This window comes from Rhinolophus ferrumequinum, chromosome 13, assembly GCF_004115265.2.
Source record: "Rhinolophus ferrumequinum isolate MPI-CBG mRhiFer1 chromosome 13, mRhiFer1_v1.p, whole genome shotgun sequence".
Taxonomy (NCBI): Eukaryota; Metazoa; Chordata; class Mammalia; order Chiroptera; family Rhinolophidae; genus Rhinolophus; species Rhinolophus ferrumequinum.
The window spans coordinates 54,233,925-54,251,225 of record NC_046296.1 but is presented as its reverse complement, the minus strand read 5'-3'; the positions used below and the strand labels follow the sequence as shown (position 1 = coordinate 54,251,225).

The following is a 17,301-nucleotide window of genomic DNA, read 5'->3' as shown; positions in this document are numbered from 1 at the left end:
GAGCATGAGCCCCCGCCATGGATGTGGTGTCTACAACCAGGGCTCAGAGGCATCTCAGACAGGCTGACCATATGGCCCAGGCCTGGTTTACACCCGCTCTCCTGGAGTCTGGTTTACGCCTGTTGCCCCAGTTAGCACCTCCTTCATTCTCAAGAGTGTTCCAGTTTGGTCACCCTACCTCAGGGAGAGCCTGCAGGGGAGGGGGAAAAACGTGACTCTAGGGCCGTCCCCTTTTCATTTCACTTGCTTCTTTCGGCTTCCTCGTCCTCCTGCCTCAGACCCTCTGTTCCTTTCTAAAGTCCTGTATTTTCACCTTTCTCTATTTTCTTCTTACCTTCTGTTCACTTCCCTGGGGAAGAACCGACCCCCACCCCCACAGATCCAAGCCGGTGTCAGTCCATTGTCCGTGGTGGTTACCCCAAGTCACACCTCTGTGGGCTGAAGAAAGGAAGCCTGAGGGCTATCTACTCAGCTCTCCTCCAGCCAGCGGACACAGTGAGGCGGTTGGTGCTGTGGGCCAGGCAGGGGTATGGAGTTAGCGCTGGCTGGGAGGCCTGCCTTCTAGTCGCAGCTCTGCTTCTTTTCTGCTGTGTGACCTTAGAGCAAAGCATTCCTGCTCTTGGAGTCTCGGTTTCTTCCCTCTGCAAAAGATGTCTATTGAACAAGTGATCTGAACTGAGAAGTTGTGTTCATCTTATCTGGTGCCACTTCTCTTAGGTTTCAGGTTAATGAGGGGGGATGTCAGTCACCTGGGAAGAGAGGGTTTTGTGTGTATGTGCGTGTGGGGTCTCCCTTAGGGTATTGAAGCTGAGGACTAGCGTCCATGGGTCTGTTTAAAGACCAGTTTCTTGGAGGCTACCCAGCTTCATCTCTGTTGCCCTGTCCGGCGACAGGCCTGCACCAGCCCCTGATCGCCTGCAGAAGGCGCCGCGGACACATCAAGGGCGAAGGGACTCCTTTGGCTGTGTGGCAGTGCCCAGGTCACCGCAGCTTCTAGGAGGGGATTCCCAAGAGGAGCTCCGGAGCCGAAGACGAGAGGGGTTGCAAGGAGGAGGTGAGGAGAGCAGAAGGGAAAGAGCAAATTAAGAGAAGGGAATGAGAGAAGGGACCAACCGGTTATGTGCTTGCACCTGTTTCCTCATTTACAGAACGGGAGCAATCAAATCCCTGATGCTGTGTACGTGCTGGAGCTCTCTGGCTCACAGGACTTGTGAAAATCAGTAGGACGGTGCTGGGAACTTCCCAAGTGCTCTGCCGTGGGGGCTGAGGTGACGGCGACAACCAGAGAAAGCAGTAAGATTTGTAGTCAAACTTGGGTTCAAATCCCGGCTGCCACTTGACGTCTCTGAGCCTCAGTCTGCTCATCAGTAAACTGGGTTAATGATGCGGCCTCGCCGGGCTGTGTGAAGATGGAGATGATAAATGTCCCAGAGGCAGCGACCGCTACTGGGATCGCAGTGGGTGAATTCGGGGCAGAAGGCTTGGGAAGCGGAGCAGAAGCCTGCGCAGGGTGGGCGGTGACTCCTAGAGGCGGCGGCACGAGGGGGTGAAGAAAAGCGCCGCTCCTGGCGAGGAAAGGGGGAGTCAGACCCATTCGGCAGGGTAGGGGCTGATTCTCCAACCCCCGACCCCTCAGACGCCGCTTCAAGTCTCCGTTTTTCCTCCAGGATCCTGCCTGGGGTCCTCCAAACCCGCTGTCACCTGGACTTTCGGGGAAGGGGGCGGGCCGCGGGGCCGGGGCGGGGAGGCGGGACTTGGTAGCTGCTGCGGGCCAGGGCCGGGGGGTGGGGCTAGGGGCGGGGGGACAGGGGCCGGCGCCCCGCGGGGAGGCCGGCCACGTGACGACCGCAGCCGGGTCGGGCCGCCAGGCGGGGAGCGCCACGGCGGCCCCAGGAGGTGGCGGCGGGTGCGGGAGCCCGGACCGCGCGGGACTGGCCGTCGGGGCCCCGGGACGGCGGCCCCGGGGGCGCCCATGCCATGGAGAAGCTGGCGGCGGGGCTGGCTGGCCTGCGCTGGAGCATGGGCGCCTTCCCGCTCGACCTCATCGTCAGCCGCTGCCGCCTGCCGACGCTCGCTTGCCTCGGGCCAGGTACCAGGGGTGCAGGGAAGGAAGACTGGGGATCCGCAGGGGAATCGGGGACTCTCCAGGCAGGTGCTAGCCGGCCCGTAGGAGCGACCCCTGCCCTCCTGCTCCCCTCCCGGGTCCCATGCAGCTCCTGGTGCACCTCCGCCAGAGACCCGGGGCCCACCAGCCGACGGTCCGCCTCCTCCTGGGCCCCGCGGACGGGCTCAGGGACAGAAACCAGGACAGGGACCGGGGTCGCGCACGGACAGAATTTTGCGGCCCAGCTGGAACTCGGAGCACGGCCGAGCCACCGCGCCCGCCCCGTCGGTGCGCCCGCCCTTCCCCTGCCGCCCACAGACCCCCGCCCGGGCCGCGCCCCCTCTGTCCCTTTGTCTCCAGACTCTCACCTCGATCTTCCCGCATCCCTAGGGCCTCGGACCCTGTCTTCCCACTGCCGCCAACCCCCAGCCCCGCTCAGCCCCTCTTGGGATCCTTCTCGCACCCTCCTTTGCGGTCCTGGGAGCACCTCCGGTCCCGGGACGAGCAGGCCACTTGGGGGAGAGGCCCGAATGAGCGAGTCCTCTCGCTGGGTGTGTGCCCCAGCCCCCGGCCCTCCCCGACAATTTGCCCCACTTCTCTTTAGAGCCTGGGGGTCGGGACTGCTCTGTTGATGGGGCCGTGCATGGGGGCCCGAGAGGGGACCCTGGACGCTCTACGGAGCGAGGGACTGTTTGCGGGAAGTGGGGGCTGCTTGGCTGGGGGAGGGGCAGGAGCTGGGGCTGGCAGCCAGGCCAGGGGTTTTGTGTGTGAGAAGAATAGGGGTTTGGCCCGCGTTGGCACACTCGCTTCCCTGAATGCTAATGGGGCCCGCGGCCACAGGCTCCTCTCCTCTCCGCGGGGCCCGGCAGCCCCTCCTCCGACCCGCGGCGGCGAGGAGTGGGCACAGTGAGCGTCAGCTTGTCCCAGGAGCGGGCACCGTGGCAGCGTACATACCCAGGCTGTCGGGCAGGGGTGCCCCGCAGCCCAACGTCTTGTTCCCCAGCTCGTCTGTGTGTGATCCGGAGACTGTTTTTGTCCACAGCAAGGCTGTAGGTGTCTGAGTGTGAATGTGTTATGCTGGCTCTCCGATCTGCCTGGCTACTTCCCACACATCCTCTTGGGCATCTCCCTTTCCTGGGGGTCCTTTCTGAGCCCCTCAGTATGGTCAGGCCTCCTTTGGGCTCTCTTGAGGCCTCTGGCACCTCTGTCTTGTCTCCTACTGTGCTGCACCTGTTATAATGGTCAGTGTATGGTCTTCCCACTAGGCTTCAGTCTCTTTGGGGGCATCCTGCCTAACAGAGATTATGGAGGGAATGAATGAATGAGCAATCGGTGTGATGGTCCAGCTATCTGTCTTTGACAGTGCTGGTTATGGCTGTGGTCACCATGACTGTGAACATGTGATTAAAAGTATGTTTTGAAGTGTGTCTTATGCATTTGGAAAGGGCCCCTTAGTGAGACCATGGGACTGAATTGTGTCATTGGAGTGACAAGTCCCTGTCAGTGTGGGCCAGGTGGCTGTGCTGGCTCAGTTGTTGGTGACTATGACCAATGACTGGGTGTGTGGAAAGGCAGGCTGGGGCTTAGAGCTGTAAGAGGAGGTTGCTGAGTAAGAGAGCTTCCTCTGCCCCAGGAGGTAAGGGGTTGAGGAGGGAGGCTCAGAAACCCCACCACAGATACACACACACACACACACACACACACAGAGCGGGAGCCAGGCCTCTCTCCTTTTCTGAATATATTCTATTTCCACCCCCACACCCACACACAAACACACACTTCATGAAGCCTCCAGCCATTAGAGTAAATCATTTCCCATTTGGTTGGGTGGCAAAAATTTAGTAAGTTGTGTCTGAGGGGGCTGGGAAGGAGGCATCCCCCACCTCCACCCTGCCCACCAGCTGCAGCCAGGAGACAGCTCCACTGGCCTCCTGGAAGCTGGGCCAGCCCCTCCTGCTCCCCTGGAAACCGTTGCTGGGGTTAGAGCCTCCTGGGCCCAGGCACCTCTATTCCAGTGCAGCTTCCCCCAGGACTAGACCCCCCCCCATTCTAAATCCACCCCCTCCAGCCATCATCACTGTGTTCCAGAGACTGGGAGGATGAAGGCTGACAGAGGGAGAGCCAAGAAACAGCTACTCTGAGATGGGGTTAACGAGTATCTGAGGCTTTCGCCCCACTCCTTTGAGGTCCCCTGAATGCAGGAGGCTGTCTGCCTGTGGCAGTGGGTGAACGAACAGGGGCTGCCCCTGAGAGGCAGGAATCAGCTCCTCGGAGCCCTGCCATTCTCCTGGCCCAAGTGGCTCATGGCTCTGGGGGAGCCTTCACAGCTGGGACTTACAACGGACAGCTCCTTCTCAGCTCTCTCCATTCCCCCAACAAGACCCTCCTTGCCTGGCCTGGGCACTGACTTGGGGGCTGAGAATTCGGCTGCTGTGAATTCAGGTGGTTCTGAAGCCCAGCTCAGGTACCTGCTGCTTAGTCAAGTCTCCCTTCTTCACCGTACCCTCAGCTAATTTGCTGGTCCCCTCTGTGAGCCCAGACACCCTCCACTCCGTGCCTCAGACTTCGCCTGTATTTTCTGTTCATACCTCTTCCCACTTCCTCGTGGGCCTATGGGCTCCTGGACGGTAGAGATTGGGCTCATCTGCTAGGAGCCCTTGGCCCCAGCACAGGGTCGGGGACAGCAGGCAGTCCAATCCAATGATGAATGAAGGACAGCGGCTGGGCTGGTTGCTGGGGCCCCATGGAGAGCCTAAGTCCTGAGAGACAGGCCTTAACTCAGCCCTGAGGCCACAGCTGGCAGCCTGCCTGGCCCTTGAGCATTGCTGACCTGGACAAAGATTATGGGGAGCTGTCCCCCAGGAGACTCTTGGTAAGGAGGTGAGGAGGTCATCCTGCCTTTTCTTTCTGCCCCTCCAAATGTTCTCTTTTCCTTTCCTTCCTCTTCTATCCACCTTTCCCCTCCCAGGGGAGTATGCTGAGGGCGTCAGTGAGCGAGACATCCTGCTTATTCACTCCTGCCGCCAGTGGACAACCGTGACAGCCCACACCCTGGAGGAAGGCCACTATGTCATCGGGCCCAAGATCGACATCCCCTTGCAGTACCCAGGTGTGCCAGCCAGGGACAGATGGTGTAAAGCTGATGGGGGGATAGGCTGGAGGGTAGGGTTTAGGGCCGGCTGGGAGGAAGCTGTTAGTGACCAGCTTTTTCTCGGAGTCACAGGAATGAGTGGGGACAGGGCTGACAGTGTGTGATTAGGATTGAGGTTAGATTTAGGGCCCAGTGCTTTCCATACTCTTGTGTGGAGCCCTGGGTTTCTGGTTCACATTTGATTTTATAATAGGTTTTAAACTAACGGTTAAAACAATACCCACACTCTCAAAGTGCTGCAGATCCAACCTTACCCCTCACTAGAGACCTTCGTGTGTGTATGGAGAACTGCCTCATTAACCCTTTTTTGTACAGACCCTCGAAGAGAACACCTGCCAGGATCTTCTCGGTACTGTGCAACCAAAAACCTTCAGAAACAAAGGGATGCTCAGGCTCATAATCTGGTTGCATCTTTCAGCTCTAATCCTGTTTTCCCCAATTTTTGTGTTAAACTCATTGTTTTCATTGACTTTATAAGTGAATGTTAAAATTAGCCTTTTAAAGAAGATTATGCTAATGAACTGCTTTGATCTGTGTTTTATATGATGTTGACGTTCTACATCAGATTTTGTTTCAAAAAAGAATTATGCCACTAAAAAAAAAGAAAGTACAGCCATTTCACTTTACATATGATGAAACAGAGCTTATACCTAAGAAGGGAAGTGACTTGCCCAGGGTCACACAGCTAGAAAGGGGCAGAGCAGGGGCAGAACCCAGGTCGCCTGACTCCTGGGCTGGTGTGGCATCACAGCAGGATGCAGGGTCATTGTCCCCTGTGTGGGAGGGACGGGAGTCTGAGGATCCCATCCCAGAGATGCCGCCACATGAGCCCAGGATTCCACAGCGTTCCAGACACTGGGCTGAACATTTTCATCATTTATCCTCCTAGCAATCCTGTGAGAAAGTCTAATCAACTCCATTTAACTCACAAGGAAACAGGCCCCAGGAGCTTCAGCAGCTTGCCCAGTTCTGTGTTTTAACTGCTACCCCCTCCCTGCCACCCCCCAACAAAGGTTGGGGACCCTTTGACCTGGGAAGGCGCACAGTCCCTTCCTCACGGGTACCAACCACTCTTCCCCCTCTGGCCTTGCCTGGGTCTCCCCTGAGCCAGCGGGACAGGACTCAGCCCTTTACATGGCTTCTGCTCCGGACAACCACCCTGTCAAGTTGGTACCCCCGTAGCCCCACACCCTATTGAAAAGCTGAAGAAACTCAAGTGTCTTTCTGACCTGGTGCTGGGCTCTGTCCTGTGCCTAGAGCCTTTGAGGGGGCTTGCCCAAACTAGAAACTTCCCATTTTGGGTATCTGTCATTGGTCCAGGGTGAGGTCCCAGGTCTTCTTGGGTTAAAAAGCAAAAATTGGAAAAAGTCCTCATTGACAGAAATGTAACTTGAGGGACTGTGCCATTTCATTTGTGTCATTAAAAATCTGGAAAATCAAGGCCAGAACCTTCTAGGGAACTGTGGGGCCAAGGCTCTGCTAGCCCTTTCTCCCCATGTCTTTTGGTGCCTCCTGAGTGCGCATGTAAGGTGGTGGTCATGGGTGACAGCTGGCTGCAGGGATGTCACAGCCCCATCCCCACCTTTCCGGTGGCAGCTCTACCCCCCCACCCCTCGCCCCATGAGGGAGGGGAGGTGGAGGCCCCTTAGGAGGGGGAGGGGGCAGTCCGGCTGGCGGGTTAACGAGGAAGCTGAGTGCACAGCTCTGCGCTGGTTCCTCTTAATGAATTAATAATAGTGCGGGCGGGCAGGGGCGGCCAGCGGACCCGGTAGAGAGAGCCGCGAAAGCGGGGGAGGGGAGCGCTGCCCAGTGACCCGGGATATCCAGGCCACAGCCCACCGCCCAGGGTATGGGGACACTTGGCTCTTCTGAGACAGCCCCCCACTGGCCCAGCCGGGAACCAGACAGCTTCCCCAGTGATGGTCGCTGTGCCCTGAGGAGCACCCTGGGAGCTAAGTAGCATGCTTCCATTTTACAGATGGGAAAACTGAAGCCCAGAGAGATTAAATAGTTTGCTCAAAGTCACACAGCTGGTTGGTGGCAGAGCTGGGATTCAACCTGGTCATTAGGACTCCAGGACAGGCTGTGCTTTTAGCCGTCATTCTTTATGGAGCATCTACCGTGGGTCAGGTGCTGGAAAGGAGGGGTAACAGGCCAGACTGCTTCAGGCTGGAAGGGACCGCAGGCCAGTGCAGATGTGTTCTGGGAAAGAAGGGCGGGGAGGAGGGGCAGGCCCGGAGTTGGGCAGGTCCCTATGGCTGTGGAGAGACCTTGGGTCTCTCCTAGGGGGAGCAGGAGAGGAAGCTGCCCCCCGGGGAGGCTACAGGGGGAGGAAAAGGCTTCCAGGGGCCTGAGCAGCACTCCTGGGAGGTCTCCCTTCCTCCCTGCTGTGATGACCAGTGCTGGGCTCCAGGCAGCGGAGAGGGGGTGGGGCTGGCTACCATGGTTACATCGATCTTCCCTGCCACATCCTCCCCTGGCTCCAGCCCTGACTTGGCTCCAGCTCTCCCCATAGGGGGCAGCGGGCATTTCTCCCTGCCTGGCTGCTTATGGTTGGGGGTTTGTGTGTAGATATGGTGGAGGCGGGGGGGTCACTCACTGTTGGATGGGAGCCGACCCTGACTCCTGCTTCCTAACCCCAGACCACTGCTCCTTGCCAGGACTCCTCCTGGGTTTATCCCCTGTTGCCCTCTAGGGCTATGGCACATCTCAGGCCTCTTCCCTCCAGGGTCTCAGAGTGGTTAGGGCAGCACCCAGGAGGTTAGGGCACCTCCTAGCCTTCTTCTAGACATTTTCCCTTCTTTTTCTTGGCTCTCGTTTCTCTTCCTGCTCCTACATGTTGATACTGCATGCCCTGCCCTTGGCCCTCAGCTCTTCATACCCTGCACTTGAAGGGCGATGTCTCAGTCTGGGTTTCTGGCTGGGTTTGGGGGTTCCAGGAACCCCTGGCACTGTATACAAAATTATGTATGTTCATGTTAGGAATACACTATGGGCATTCTTCTGGGAAGGTCCCCAAAGGGTTAAGACCCTCTCTTCATTTTCTCTGAGCCATCTTACCTGCCCATAGCTAAAGCTGCCTCCTTAGCTGGGCTGCTAAGCTTCTTGTCTGTACTTCCGATGAGGCTCCCCAAGCCCCTGCCCTACAACCTGTTTTTTTCAGGTTTCCAGTTTTGCTTAACAGCTCTGCCAACTTGATTTCTGACCAGGCTGGTGGCCCAAGACCCTTCCTCCCTACTTGCCCCTCATCAGTTGCCCAGTCCGATGAATCTTCCATGGGCCTCTTGGCATTCAGAACCTTTCGTAACCCAGTCGCTGTCTACTTCACTTCCTGTCATCGTACTACTCAAGCCCTATCCTCCAGGCACTCACCATTTCGGGCAGGCCCTCTGCCTTCGGGACCCTGTGTCTTTGCTCATTCCCTTCCTTCCACCTGGAATGTCCGTTCTATAAAACTCTTCATTCTTAAGATCCTATCAGGCTGCCAGGCAGCTTACCCCCAACTCAGCAGCTCTCAGCCCTCAGCAGCCCTCTAGCACTTTTATTAAAAATAAATCTTATTGGGGAATATTGGAGAACAGTGTGTTTCTCCCAGGGCCCATCAGCTCCAAGTTGTTGTCCTTCAATCTAGTGGAGGGCGCAGCTCGGCTCCAAGTCCAGTTGCCGTTTTCAATCTTTAGTTGCAGGGGGCACAGCCCACCATCCCATGCGGGAATCAAACCGGCAACCCTGTTGTTCGAGCTCGTACTCTAACCAACTGAGCCATCTGGCTGCCCCACCTCCAGCACATTTGTCACAATTCTGTTGTAGCACTTATCACATCCTGCCATCAATGGGTGCTGTCACACCCAGTGTATCTAGAAATCCTTGAGGGCAGACTGTATTTTACCCAGATTTGTAGCCTCTGTCGGGCCTAGCTCAGTGTCTGGCACACAGCGGGTGCTCCATAAATGTGGAATGAATAAATTAATGACTATGACTGAAGAAACTACCAGGAAGACTATAGAAGCTAAAGAATCACTTTGTCTTCTCTCGGCCTGTTGTCCCCTTGCCTGTACAAGACTCTCTTCCTTCGGGATAAGGCCCGAGGAGGCCACCCATCAAGATGCCAGGGCGATTCACAGCTTGTCCCTTGCTCATATAGAGGACACATAAAAGGTGTGTGGCCAGTGAGGTAAGACAGTTACACAGGGGTATCAGCTTTATGGAGTATCATCATTCTTGAAAGTTTGAGTCTGCTGGGGGCATCTACTGAGCCAGCCAAACCACACAGCCCTGGACTGCAGGTTGGGAAGGCCTCATCTGAGGGAGGCTTTGCTGGGCTCAGATCAGAGGTCTCTGGGACAGTGGGGCTGGATGTTGGGCCATGACAGGATGTGTGACCAGAGCTGGGATCAGAGTGGCTCTCCCCAAGCTTCAAAGGCCTGGGGCTGATCAGCTGGTTTGCCCAATATATCAGTGTGGATCAGCAATCCAAGGTAGATGCACAGGATGTCAGGTCAAGATCATTTGCTCCAGCCGCCTCATATGAGGCGTCAGAGGCCCCAAGAGGGGAAGGGATTTGTCTAGGGTCATAGCAAGTCAGTGGGGCTGGGACCAAGTATCCCCAATGCCATAGTGATGCTTGGTCAGAGGTCAGCTCTGTGTCCAAGTGTTTGGGTGCTAGTTTGCACTTGGGTTTCTCTGGGCAGGTAGTCACTATCCTCATCACACACTCACAGCTCTCCACGGGTTGAAGGCTGGGTTCTAGTTGCTTGGGTCTGTGCTCACCTCCCTGTGAGGCTTGAGCCAGCTGACCAGCTCCTTCTACCACATGCTGGTGCAAACCTGCCCTTCTGCCCGCCTGACTTCCAGAGGGGCTGGCTGAGATGAGGGAAGCAGCAGGTAGGGACCATGAGGTCTCTTGGGATGCAAGCCATGCTCCCAGTAAGCAGGCCCACCCTAGAAGCCTGCATTCCCTCCTGTGCAGGGAAGTTCAAGCTCCTGGAGCAGGCCCGGGATGTGCGGGAGCCAGTGAGATACTTCAGCAGCGTGGAGGAGGTGGCCAGCGTCTTCCCTGACCGCATCTTTGTGATGGAAGCCATCACCTTCAGTGTCAAGGTCAGTCCTCCTCACACCAGACATGGTGCCCCTTCTCTTCTGGGAATCCCTGACCCTGGTTGTTTGTACGGTTGTCCTTAGAGTCCACGAGATAAAAGGTGTCACAGTGTGACTTCTGGCAGCCCCTTGAGGGTCTTTGGCACATTTGGGCCATGTCAGAAGAGCTGGGTATATGACTCACTGGGCTGAAGAACTTCCTGCAAAAGGGGGTGAAGAAGCGTGTGGAGGGTTATGCACTGACTCGAACACCTTTTAGGGCAGGCGGTCCTGGCATCCACTGGTCGGGGTGGTGGTTGTAGGCAGCACAATGCAATGCAGTCAGTCCCCCACCTGGACACAGACAGCTCTTCACAAACCCTTTTCTTATCAGTTCATTTCTCAGTAGCCTTGTTGAATGGATGGAACATTATTATCACCCAAGTTATAAAGATAATGATAAAAAGTTGACACTTATTGAATATTTGCAAAATATGTCACTGTACATATAGTCTGTTTAATCCTTACAGCAACTCTTCCAAGTAAGTTATTACATGAGGTAATTAAGGCCACCAGAGGTACTCATTTAAGGTTGCACAGCCACCATGTGGCCTCTCCAGGATGGAACGTGGGTCCCTGACCCTCCCCCCCCAATCCAGTGGTCTTGACCTCCTGGGTCCTGGAGTGCCTCATAGGGCTGGCTTTCCCTGGGGCCCAGGTTAAGGCCTCAGTGTTTCTGGGATCCCCAGGTGGTGTCGGGCGAGTTCAGCGAGGACAGCGAGGTGTACAATTTCACACTGCACGCGGGCGACGAGCTCACTCTCATGGGCCAGGCGGAGATCCTGTGCGCCAAGACCACCAAGGAGCGCTCACGCTTCACCACCCTGCTACGCAAGCTGGGCCGGGCCGGGGCGTTGGCCGGGGTGGGTGGCCCGGGAGGTGCGGGGGGAACAGGCGGGGGCGCCAGGCCTATCAAAGGCAAGATGCCTTGCCTCATCTGCATGAATCACCGCACCAACGAGAGCCTGAGCCTGCCCTTCCAGTGCCAGGGCCGCTTCAGCACGCGCAGCCCGCTGGAGCTGCAGATGCAGGAGGGCGAGCACACGGTGCGCGCCATCATCGAGCGCGTGCGGCTCCCGGTGAACGTGCTGGTGCCCAGCCGGCCGCCGCGCAACCCTTACGACCTGCACCCGGTGCGGGAGGGCCACTGCTACAAGCTGGTCAGCATCATCTCCAAGACCGTGGTGCTGGGGCTGGCGCTGCGTCGCGAGGGCCCGGCGCCGCTGCACTTCCTGCTGCTCACCGACACGCCGCGCTTTGCGCTACCGCAGGGCCTGCTGGCCGGGGACCCGCGCGTCGAGCGTCTGGTGCGCGACAGCGCCTCCTACTGCCGCGAGCGCTTCGACCCCGACGAGTACTCCACGGCCGTGCGCGAGGCGCCCGCGGAGCTGGCGGACGACTGCGCCAGCCCGCGCCGCGCGCGCCTCTGCCTGCCCGCGCCCCCGCGCGCCCCCGGGCCTGCCCGCGGCCCGGGCCCGCCGGGCGAAGGCGACCAGGAGTACGTAAGCCCCGACTGGGCCGGCGCGCCCGAACCCGGCGCCTCGCCCGCCGAGATCCCCTATGAGGAGCTCTGGGCGCACCAGGCGGCCGAGGGCCTCGCCGAGGGCCGGACCCGGCCGCTCCCGGGGCCGGACCTCATCTCCTTCGGTGCCGCGGGGCCGCCCCTCCTGGAGACCGAGGCGCCGCCGCCTCCCGTCCCTCCCAAATCCGAGGCGGTGAGTGACGCGGTGGAGGCGGGAAGGGTGGGAGGCAGGACGCTGAGCTCTGTCGCTCTATCCTCTGGGGAGGGGCCAGCCAGCGAGCCCGGTTTGGGCCTAAACAGCAAGTTCTCCTGGGCCTCCAGCCCTCGAAATGTGTGACAAAGAGTGGCCCAAGTGTGGGGGAAGGGGAGTAGAAAAAGGGGGAAAGCGTCGCAAGAGCATTTGTAGTGAGGGATACCAGTGGCGGTGGCGTTGGGAGTTGTGGGACAAAGATGCCAGTAGGTTCCTGGCCTCAGAAAACTTGCGATGAGTCTACAACAGCGTGACCCAGGTTTCACAGAACAGGAGCCCTTTAAGCTGTCCAGTGAAAAGAAGGTTCCATGGCCTTCCAGTCCTGCTCACTTTGGAGTTACACACCGTTGGTATAGTAAAGGCTCTGAGAAGTCCTGCACTAAGGAAACCTGTTTATCTGTGTTCAATGCAGAATTTCCCAACCATACTTGTCCACAGAATATGGACAACACCCATTAACATTCCAGGAAGTCCACTTTCAGTATTTGATTTATAAGGAAGAGATCCAGAGGGCAGATACTTTTCCTTCCTTCCCCCTGCCCCCGTACTGTTTCCCTTTTCTTTCTTTTTACTTGAAGAGGGAATATGTCTACTTTTCTGATTGTTTTTGATCGACTTCTATGTTTTTCTGACATTCACAGTGGATTTCCAAGGCGGTAGGAGATTGTATGTGTTGTGTGCTCTTGATGAGTGAAACGGGTTGGAGAGATGATAAGGGGTGGGGTGGGTAGGTCGTGGGGTGTGAGGCGAGGCAGCCTCTGGGCAAAGTGTCAGCCCCAGACATGCTCCTTGCCCAGTTGTTCAGGAAGATAAGGAATGTCAGTGGCCACGGCCCCGGGACAAAGGGTGGAGTCACGGCTCTCTGCTTGCAGGTGAAGGAGGAGTGCCGACTGCTCAATGCCCCACCTGTGCCTCCCCGGGGTGGCAGTGGCCGGCTCTCAGGCAGCCCCCCGGTGCCCCCACGCTTCCCCAAGCTGCAGCCTGTCCACTCACCCAGCTCCAGCCTCTCCTACTACTCCTCTGGCCTCCAGGATGGGTGAGCCCCTTCCTTCTCTTGGTCCTGGGCCCTCCTAAGGTGGACTGCGGCAGGGGAGGCAGGGAGGGAGCCAGTGCTGAGGAAGAGAAAGACTTTGGTTGGAGGGTTCGGAGGGTGCACTACCTAGGGAGAGGGCACTGGGGTCGGGTCTGGGGGCTCGGGGCCCAGTCCCTCGCTCCCCACTGTCTGGCTTCAGTTTGCTCCTTCCCTAAATGGTGAGGATTGCATGGGAACATTGCTCTGGTTCCCTCCAGACTGGGACTCAGCCCCAGGGTGGAGTGTTCCTTGCTATTTTGAAATTTGTATGTAATTCAGTTTTGTTTACTTTTTCCTGGGGTGGGAGAATGCCTGAAGAAAGGATAGGGCAATCCCAGAAGCCTTGGGGGCTGGGGGATGGGCCAGCGTTCTGAGATCAGAGTGGCAGCCTCTGTGACCTGGCAGAGCAGTGTCACGTGTGTGACCCTGTCACGTTTCCCACTTGCTGTCTTACACTTCGTATGTGTCTGTCTCTCTGCCCACAGGGCAGGTTCCCGTAGTGGCAGTGGCTCCCCGTCACCAGACGCCTACTCCCTCTATTGCTACCCATGCACATGGGGAGACTGCAAAGTGGGCGAGTCCTCCAGCCGCCCACCCCCGGGACCCCTGCCCTCAACCACGCAGCCCAGCCAGGCCTCCCGCGCCCTCACAGAGCCCCTGAGCAGTAGAGCGGCCTCCCTCTTGGGGGCTGACACCCCTGTTAAGACCTACCACAGCTGCCCGCCTCTTTTCAAGCCCTCTCACCCCCAGAAACGCTTTGCTCCATTTGGAGCTCTCAACCCCTTTTCTGGGCCTGTCTACCCCCCAGGCCCTTCAGCGGCCTGCTCTGCTGGGCCGACGACCACCTCGGGTCCCCTGGCTACCTCCAGCCCTGCTTATTCCCCAGGCCCAGGCTCACCAGGCCAGGCCTATTCAGCTGCTCCCACCTCCTGTCCCACTTCCTCCTCCTCTTCCTCTGAGTGGCAGGAACCAGCCTCAGAGCCCTTTGACCCCTTTGAGCTGGGGCAAGGTGGCTCTCCAGAGCCTGAGCTGCTGCGCTGTCAGGAGCCCAGAGCTGTGGGAGTACCTGGGCCTGGACCCCGCCTTTCACCTGTTGGACCCCCCAAAGCCTTTGAGCCTGAAGGTTTGGTGCTGCGGCAGGTCACTGCTCCACTGTCACCAGCGGCCCTGCAGGGGCCTGAGGCAGGTGGAGCACGACTCCTTCTCACCCAAGGACGCCTAGAAGGGCCTCCTCCTGCCAGTCCCCGGGATGGGGCCACAGGCTGGGGAGGCCGGGAGGCCTCTTCCTGGCAGCCTCCCGCTGACCTGTCTGCGCTCTCCCTGGAGGAGGTCTCTCGCAGTCTGCGTTTCATTGGGCTCTCGGAGGACGTGGTGAGCTTCTTTGCCCGGGAACGCATCGATGGCAGCATCTTCGTGCAGCTCAGTGAGGACATCCTGGCAGACGACTTCCGCCTCACCAAGCTGCAGGTCAAGAAGATCATGCAGTTCATCAAAGGCTGGCGGCCCAAGATCTGACCTTTCCAGCTCGTGGCTGCACCACTGGAATGCTGGCTCAGAGGCCCTGGGACCAGCCGTGGGTCTGCAGGGGGACAGCACTCCCAGAGGCAGAATCTATGCTAGGACCGAGGCTTCTAGGTAGCCACCCAGAGTGAATCCAGGGGATACCCATTTGGAAATGGGGTCTTCTGGGGCGAGACCCCTGCATGGGGACAGCTTGCCTTTGAGCGTGCACAGTATGTAGGGAGAAGACGAGTCGCTAGTGCACACCTGGGCCTGGTGAGGCATTTGCTGCGATGCTCAAAAGCTGGCCTTATGGTGACCTTTCACCTTCTTACGCCCTGCTACAGAGCTTCACAGCTGTCTCACTTCTCAAGCTTGTAGGTTCAGGGTAGAGACGAGGGAAGAAGATGGCCCGTGATTTAAGCACAAATTCCCCAAGTGCCCTCTCTCCTCCGTGCTCTGTGGGCTTTTGGCCTAAGCTGCCCCAGGGTCGGTGTGCTGATTTAGAGGCCTCTGAGATGCCCTTCCCGTCCTTGTCTGCTCCACCCTGAGTTAGTTCCCCGGCCCTGAGCACACGTGGATCAGGTGTAAGCCTGTGCCACTGCACTTCAAGGTGCCACCTCTGGGTTCTGGCTCACGGTTGACTTTGGAAGAGCACAGCTCTGCTGTTGACCTACTTATCTAGTTAGGGAGGCAGGTGCTCCCCCGACATCCAGTGCCCCGTGTTCTCCTGCATCTCTCCCCCCATCCTGCCAGGTTGGGTGCCGTCTGCCCAGATGGACTCCCTGGGACAGACAGCAGGTCGATTGAGCTGGCTGCTGCTTGATTCTAGCGGCACGTGGCTTTCAGTCACTTCCACGTCCATCGGTCTCCTGCCCCATCACTTGACTCTGACAAACACCTGGTGTCCCTCCCTGGTTTCCTGTCAGTGGCACAGGGAGGACAGTGGAGAGAGAAAGCACAGTGGCTTGGGAAGACCTGCCTTTTCCCTCCTGGAGCTTAGTCCTCCTGCACTTGCTCCCGTGCCTCAGGCAGGTCTGTGCCCTGCATCTTGTGCCTGGTGATCTATTGGCGCCTAGAGCAGGGTGGCCACTGTGTCCAACTGCCCGTCCCTCTGTGCTCTTCCCCGTGTCACCTCCCAGGACCGCAGTGGTTCTCATGTTCACTAGTGTCAGGCCCCAGAGGTGCCAGCCTTTTCTTCTGCCTTACCTGGCCTACCTAGGTATTTATTTCCTCCGTCTTTCTGTCTTAAGAGTAGCGAAGCCATGCTGGTGTCCCAAGCAGGCTGCCTCAGCTCTGAGGGAAGGGGACTCAGGAAGTAGAGCACAGGTACCGATGCCGAGACATTGGGTTTCCTTGCCAGTCATTTAACGAATGCTCAAGGACTAGTGAAATAAATGCTGGATGGCTGAGGAACAGTGCAAGTGGAATTTGGGGTGTCAACTGCTTTCTTCCTTTGGAGGCACAATGGATATGCCTCCAGGCGGGAAAGGACTTTGGTTCCCCAGAGGCAGCTGGCAGTGCCGGCCCCCAGTCCTGAAAGCCCCTCCCCTACCAGAACCTTCCACCTCCCACTACTGTTTCAACACAATTCATACCTGCCATGTGGAAAGACCAGACTTCAAAGTGCCACCAGCCAGGGCCCAGGTTGAACCTCCTGCACTGGCCCGATGCCTGCCGTGAGGCTCTCCGAGCCCCACCTTTAGAAGCTGATGGCCTTGGTATAGAGGATCGCTTCTCTACCGTCTACTGGTCATCTGCAAACCCCAACTCAGAGATGAGCTGGCTTTCGTCTGGCTTCCTAGCAACCGTCAGAGTTCAGTAGAGCCAGAGCTAAGCTCCTTGCCTGCCAGTCTCAGCCACAGAGCTGGACCAGGGCGGTATTTGAAGTACTCGCGCCTAGCGCAGAGGCAGGAGCAATTGGTTACATCTCCAAGTTGAGAAGGCACAGTGATAGGACTTGAATTATGATTCTGCGCACACTCAGCGTGGATTCTTCTGCCAGACCCAGTTCAAAGCCCCGATGCTGTTACCCAGACTGGGCTCTGCTGCCAGAACACAAGTGGAGGAACTTTCCACACCAGAAGGCGGTGGGGCAAGAGTGGAGGGTCTGGCAGAACGGATGTGGGGGTGGGCTGATGGCGTTCCTTGTCCTGCACACGTGCTGCCTCTGGTCATGGTGCAGGCCTCTTCCATGCTCTGGGGCCGCCAAGACGCGCAGGGTAATGTTACCTCCTCTGTTTAACTGCAGCCTTCCCACAAACATCCTGAGGAGCATGTGTGAATGAGTCACACCAAAAAAAGAATTGGATAAAAGTGCAATGAGGAGGTGCAGTTTAGGGAAAGAAGTCGGTTACGTATATATATCCTGGTCCTCCATGCCTGTTACACGTCTGCTGCTCTCGTTAGCTGGGGCCACGTCCCCACTGTAAGCAGAAGCCCAGCCAAAGCATTTAAAGAGTCAGGTTTCAAAGGCTTCTCTCTTAAGGTGCTGCCTAGAACTCTCTCAACACATTCTTAGCATGAAAGCACAGGGCTTTATTCCAGTTCACTCCCTGAAAGGGGT

At 57.7% G+C, this 17,301-nt stretch overlaps 1 protein-coding gene across 2 annotated transcripts; it reads left to right on the top strand.

Annotated features, from left to right (window-relative positions):
• The first annotated feature begins 1,881 nt into the window (after positions 1-1,881).
• Positions 1,882-17,269, top strand: GAREM2 (GRB2 associated regulator of MAPK1 subtype 2). Of its 2 annotated transcripts, XM_033125254.1 has the most exons (6): positions 1,882-2,089; positions 5,073-5,213; positions 10,225-10,355; positions 11,081-12,106; positions 13,036-13,199; positions 13,721-17,269. In XM_033125254.1, exons 1-6 carry the CDS (start codon positions 1,978-1,980, stop codon positions 14,748-14,750), a joined length of 2,604 nt encoding a protein of 867 aa, XP_032981145.1. In that variant the 5' UTR covers positions 1,882-1,977; the 3' UTR covers positions 14,751-17,269. The 2 variants fall into 2 exon arrangements, with proteins under 2 accessions (XP_032981145.1, XP_032981146.1); XM_033125255.1 differs by lacking the exons at positions 1,882-2,089; positions 5,073-5,213 and adding an exon at positions 9,308-9,413.
• Positions 17,270-17,301: the final 32 nt, after the last annotated feature.

Excerpts from the sequence above, each read along its gene's own strand:
- GAREM2 (XM_033125254.1), top strand. The coding sequence starts at position 1,978 with ATGGAGAAGCTGGCGGCGGGGCTGGCTGGCCTGCGCTGGAGCATGGGC. Across the intron at positions 5,214-10,224 it reads CATCCCCTTGCAGTACCCAG|GGAAGTTCAAGCTCCTGGAG; the intron begins GTGTGCCAGCCA and ends CCTCCTGTGCAG. Across the intron at positions 12,107-13,035 it reads TCCCTCCCAAATCCGAGGCG|GTGAAGGAGGAGTGCCGACT; the intron begins GTGAGTGACGCG and ends CTCTGCTTGCAG.